Source organism: Fragaria vesca, linkage group LG6, assembly GCF_000184155.1.
Source record: "Fragaria vesca subsp. vesca linkage group LG6, FraVesHawaii_1.0, whole genome shotgun sequence".
Classification (NCBI taxonomy): Eukaryota; Viridiplantae; Streptophyta; class Magnoliopsida; order Rosales; family Rosaceae; genus Fragaria; species Fragaria vesca.
In genome coordinates this window covers 35,179,692-35,185,872 of record NC_020496.1, presented here as the reverse complement: position 1 = coordinate 35,185,872, position 6,181 = coordinate 35,179,692, and the positions used below count along the sequence as shown (strand labels likewise).

Below are 6,181 nucleotides of genomic sequence, written 5' to 3'. Positions count from 1 at the left end.
TATATTTATATATATAGGTCAATCAACGAAGGCTTTTGGACTCAGTTTTTTAACAAATTCAATCAATATAAGGTACGTACTTCTTCAAAATTAACCAAGATCGGTGAGTAGTTATAGATATAGAGATATGTAAAAACTATTATAATGAAGTAAATGAAAAAGGTCGACAATATATGAAAAACATTAAATATATTAAAGTGCTATAATTTAACACTGATTGGCTGAAGATGGTGAGTGCTATTTTAACTAAAGTGTCGAATATAAATGCTAAAACTGAGCGCTAGTGCTATTTTTAACACTTACGATTGGACATGGCCTAATTATCTCCCTCTCTCTAGAGAGAGCGCTAAGAAAAGAGAAGATGATTTGTCTCTCTGAGAGGATGAGGTCGACGGTGATGGGGAGCTTGTAACAACCTGGCCTAGCCCATAAAACTATAACAAGTTGGGCTCAACCCTAGATGTCCATGAGCCCAGGCCTAACAACTAATTAAGGGCAACCAAACTTCAGGCTTGTTGTCACCGCTAATGTCACCTTCGGCGGGTGGCCTTGACCGCACTACACCACCATCAACATCATCGTGCCCACCAAGAAGATATGCAATTCAAGGAAGAAAGTCGAGTCATGTTCCCGGACCTCCCAACGACAACTACACCAATCTGAGGTCGTCGCTAACTCGCCGCCTCAAACCCAATGTAGAGCCTTGCCAAATCGATCCAAAGTCGTCGTTGACCAGGCTGAAGATCAATTGTCGGGTTCCGTCCAAAACCTACACTACACCACCCGATCTTGAGCCGGAGCAACCCTTGATCCACCGCTCCCACTTCAAACAAAAGCTCACCGATCAAAATCCAACAAGCGAATGTTGCCCCAACCAAAACTTGAGAAAGAGCCTAGGTCTGTGCCGCTGAAACCGCCCAAAGGATGTCTTGCCTCACCACTTATGACCTTGGACTGCCCGCCTCCGACCTAGCTGGAACGAAGCCTCCGCTGCCGCCATGCTCAATCAACCTCTCACCTAGGGGAAACCCTAAGACAGAGAAAAAGTTGACTAAACGGTCCATATTCTATAGCATCATAAATAATGGCCTTCAGCACACGGAAAATTCTACTATGGTGATAGGTATGGCATACATACCCAATTTTTAGGTAAACTTTCTTCAAAATTCGTATCCCTACCCCGTCACCCCTTTACAAGCACATGCAACCACATCTTTAGGGTATATACCATACCCATCAGGCCATCACCATATATAGTAGACAAACCCTAAGAACACAATCGCGGAACTTTTTTTCCTCGGAGGTTCATGATAGACACATATGTATAATGTACGTGCACATCAGTTTAATTAATTGTAAACGACAACCCTACTCACTATGGGTAGGTAGCAAATCATACAAAAAAAAAAATAATAATAATAATAATAATTGTTAACGACAAGTTAACGTCTATTAATCAAGGAAGAAAAAAATCCTTTTTTTCACTCACCGAAATTTATTTCTCACCTCATAGCCAATTTGCATTGGCTGGTCATCTTGACCTTGAAAGCAAGGCCAAGATTATGCTGCCAACAGGTTTTGAACCTTTTTTGGCCTGATACAAGGTCAATGCCATAACCAACCTTGCTAAGCATCCAAGTTGTTCATGTACGCATTTTTATGATATATATTTCTTTTTTACGAATCTGAAAGATAAAAACTTATGTAATTATCTAATATACAACTAATTTATAACTACTTTTTACCTACACTTCTTAATTCCTATTTATAATTATCCATTTTTACCCATTTCATGATCCTCTACTTCCATTTGTCATTATTCTCTTCGTGAGTTATATTATTTAATGACTAGTCTTCACAATACACTGAACGCTCTACATAGAGAGACGATAAAGATAGTGAAAATTTTATACCTCATAGGTCTTTTACGTGGTTCTAAATTACTTATGTAATTCCATGTGAAATATATCATATGTATATAAGACATGATGATCTAGCCTCCATTTGGGTTTCCAGCCATAAAAAAAGCAGTAGATGTTTAAATTAAATTTTTAAGAATTATCAAAGGTTCAGTGGTTATTTTTTCCCCTTAAATTACTACAACTGCCTATAGATCAATGTTTATTCAAGGTTTTCTTTTCACATATAGTAGATAATATAGAAAACAAACTTCTCTCAAAGTTTCATTTAAAATTTCCTTGTTTTTCTTCATATTTCCTTCAATTTTCTCAATTTTTTACTGCAATCGATATTTCCCTGAAATTTCCATCGAAATTTCCATATTTTGGAGAGTCGAAATTTCCGTAATCACCGAAATTTTCTTCCTTGCCATAATACATCCTCGATGGTTTCTTCGATCATCTTTCAACGCACGATTGCTGCAACCAATCTTGCTAACATTTGTATTGAATCATATAGAATAGACTACTCAAGCAATAACGCAATAGTAGCTAGAGTATTATTTTTCTCATAAGATCAGATACTTGCCCATATTGGCGTGTTGGCTGCATGATGTATCACCATAATAGAGCAGCAAAGAAGAAAGATTGTGATATAAAAAACAAGCTAGAAAATTGACAATGATCCCCATATGGATTCTACCTCGATGGCTTGACCTAATTATTAAAATTCACACCATTCAAATCACAACAAAACAACTGGCATGGCAGCATAGACCAACAAATTAGACCTAATAGGGTTTTTCAAAGTTTCACTATTCCAATCACAATATAAAACAATTCTCATGCATTGGCCCAGACAAATCATATCGTTTAGATCTTTCGATTTGCACTTGGCGGGTAGGTTAATAGTCGTCATCCTCACGACTCATTCGCCTTGCACCATCCGCCTCTTCCCTATCTCTAAAAACAACAATTCTATTAGGCCGAATCAAACAACTCCACATTTTGATCCTCAGCTCCCAAAAAGCCATGGCAAAATCCTTCGATTCCGAAACCGGAACCTACACGTCCCCCCGGCCTCCGGTCCACTTCCCCGAAAACCCCAACCTCTCTCTCACCTCCTTCCTCTTCCAATCGTCCTCCTCAACCCCTCACAGCCTCGCCCTCGCCGACGCCGACTCCGGAGAAACCCTAACCTTCCTACAGCTCAAAACCCTCGTCTCCAGGCTCGCACGAGCTCTCATCCAATTACACATCAACAAAGACGACGTCGTCCTTATCCTCTCCCCCAATTCCATCCACTTCCCCGCCTGCTTCCTCTCCGTCGTCGCCATTGGAGCCATTGCAACCAGCTGTAATCCTGTCTACACTGTCTATGAACTCTCAGACCAGATTAAAGACTGTAACCCTAAGCTCGTCATCACCGTCCCGGAACTCTGGCACAAAATCGAGAGCTTCAATATTCCAACAAAGTACTTCTCCGATTTGATCAGAACGTCAGACTCTATTGCCGATTTACCGGCGGTTAGTGTCAGACAGAGTGACGTGGCAGCGCTGCTGTACTCATCCGGCACGACCGGGAAGAGCAAGGGAGTAATTCTAACGCACCGGAACTTCATTACGGCGTCGTTGATGATAACGTCTGACCAGGACCGTTTCGGGGAGCCAAAACACGTGTTTTTGTGTTTTGTTCCCATGTTCCACATAATGGGGATGTCGGTGATTCTTTACTCGCAACTCAGGCGAGGCAACGCCGTCGTTTCGATGCCTAAGTTTGATATTGACAAGGCGTTGAAGGCGGTGGAGGAGTACAGGGTCACTCAGTTGTTCGTCGTTCCGCCGGTGATGATTGCCCTGGCGAAGCAGAGTGTGGTTAACAAGTACGACTTGTCGACGGTGAAGTTAATCGTGTCTGGTGCGGCGCCGCTTGGGAAAGAATTGATGGAAGATACGGCAAAGAATATTCCTCAGGCTGCCATTGTTCAGGTACGTAGTTCAATTTGTTCCGTCAACCGCATTTTATTCTTAATCAATTAGGTTCATACAATTGAAGCCTTGTTACTAATCACATTTAGGAGCATTGTGTAGTTATCACATAATTATCCTAATGTGATATATTTTAGTGTAATTTAGCTACAAGATTAATGATGTATGATTGAATCATACTTGTGTGGTATTGCTGCAGGGATATGGGATGACGGAAGCTTGTGGAATAGTTTCACTTGAGAATCCAAGAGAAGGATCTCCATTTTCCGGTTCAACCGGCATTCTTGCTCCCGGAATCGAATCTCGGATAATTAGTCTCGACACCAGTACCCTCAAGGCTCTTCCACCTAATGAATTAGGAGAAATATGGGTTAGAGGACCAAATATGATGCAAGGTTAACTTTATATACAACTATGTAGATCTTTTCTTTCAAATTGATCCGCATTGCATAACAATCAGTTCAATCATCGATTTCTTTGATTTTGCTTGTGAACTTGACATATGTTAGATTGGTTGACGATGCATTTATATATTGAATAATTCAGGTTATTATAATAATCCAGAAGCAACGAAGTTGACCATAGATAAACAAGGTTGGGTACACACTGGAGATCTTGGATACTTTGATGAAGAGGGAAGATTGTATGTTGTGGATCGACTCAAAGAGCTCATCAAGTCTTATGGTTATCAGGTAATTAACTTATAATAATCCAGGTAACTTCTGGTCATCATTTCTTATGGTTATCTTAATTATGGGGTTATTTTAACAAGCCTCAGGAAGGTAAATAAAGGAGATAATGCATGTTTCTACATCCATTTTAGTTGTTATCGAGAGACGCTAGCTAGTATCCCAATTCTCAAAAACTGATCTAAAATTTTTATATTATGATACATGATACAAATCTGGTTTACTATATATAAAGGTTGCCCCAGCAGAGCTTGAAGGGCTTTTACTTTCTCACCCTGAAATATTGGATGCAGTTGTAATCCCGTAAGTATTCATGTTTTGACTTGAATTTGTACGTATATATATTCTGTTATATCTCAGTTGCCATTTACATTGGAGTGCTGCCTTCTATTCGTTTTGAAGATCGATTTCTAGCTTGTTGCAGATTTCCAGATGCTAAAGCCGGTGAGGTTCCGATTGCTTATGTTGTTCGTGTACCGAATAGCTTGCTAACTGAACAAGACATTCTAAAATTTGTGGAGAAGCTGGTAAAGCTAGGCTCAAGCACTCTTCCTTATTTGCTTTCGTAGCTAGTAAGTACGGTGTTTTTGATAGGTTGCTTTACTTATGTACATCGGCATTACGGCATGCAGGTTGCACCATTCAAAAGATTGCGCAGCATAACTTTTGTGACCAGTGTCCCAAAGTCTGCTTCCGGAAAGATTTTGAGACGGGAGCTTATACAGAAAGTTCGATCAAACATGTAATTTTAGTGTGTCCTTTAGCCTTACCAGTGTATGTTTGTTCACTTAATAATATGAGCATATGCTATCATGGTCGATGAGTCTCCTAGCTAGTTTGATGATTACCAACTCAGTCTCTATTACAAGGGGCTTGTCAGCAAACTTATATACACATGTACACACTCATTATACATGACTGTGTATATTATAGTTGGGAGAAGAAAAATCATAGTTCTCTGAATAGTGTTTCAGCACGCTAAAAGATAGTTCGAGACCCCAAAAATTAACGCTAATTATTTACAAGGCAAGCAAAACAAACGCAGATATTGATGGGTCAGTCCCTTCTTAATTGGAGGTTCAAATTCATGTGGTGTTTTACTGCATGAGAAAAGCATTGGTTGCTATAGCCTTCATGACCCATTCAATAAAAGAAGGCTGCAAGTTTCTATATGAATAGCAATGTTGTTGCAGCAAACTTTGAAAGGAAAGAAACAAACCTTCAAGCCTAGGAGGGAGGCAGCAGCATTCTTTGAAAAATGGAGGAGACATGCATTGATGAGCATGCAAGCATTGAATCATAGAATGAGGAAGAAAGCCCCTTTTTTTTTTTGGGTAATGAATAATTTATTAAGGGACAAAGCCCAAAGACCAAATCAAGGGCTCAAATACAAAAAGAAGTAGCAAGAAACTAAACAACTAAACCCAGCAAAGATCTAGGGATCGTTAGTTCTTGAAACAAAAAGAAAACCTCCGGCAAGCTGCCGAGCTCACAGCCCTCATGAATGGGGGCAGGGAAGGCCATCGTTTCTCAAAACAAGAGAGAGGTTAGGTGGTGGCTGAAAATCAAGCAGGAAATTCTAAGGCTGTTTACCTTGAAAATCTT

The 6,181-nt window shown here is 39.9% G+C and overlaps 1 protein-coding gene across 1 annotated transcript; it reads left to right on the top strand.

The window, feature by feature from the left end:
• Nucleotides 1-2,899: 2,899 nt before the first annotated feature.
• Nucleotides 2,900-5,388, top strand: LOC101297466 (4-coumarate--CoA ligase-like 7-like). Its single transcript, XM_004304414.1, has 6 exons — nt 2,900-3,887; nt 4,087-4,282; nt 4,434-4,579; nt 4,812-4,879; nt 5,001-5,103; nt 5,209-5,388. The coding sequence occupies exons 1-6, from the start codon at nt 2,931-2,933 to the stop codon at nt 5,320-5,322; spliced, it is 1,584 nt and encodes a 527-aa protein (XP_004304462.1). The 5' UTR covers nt 2,900-2,930; the 3' UTR covers nt 5,323-5,388.
• Nucleotides 5,389-6,181: the final 793 nt, after the last annotated feature.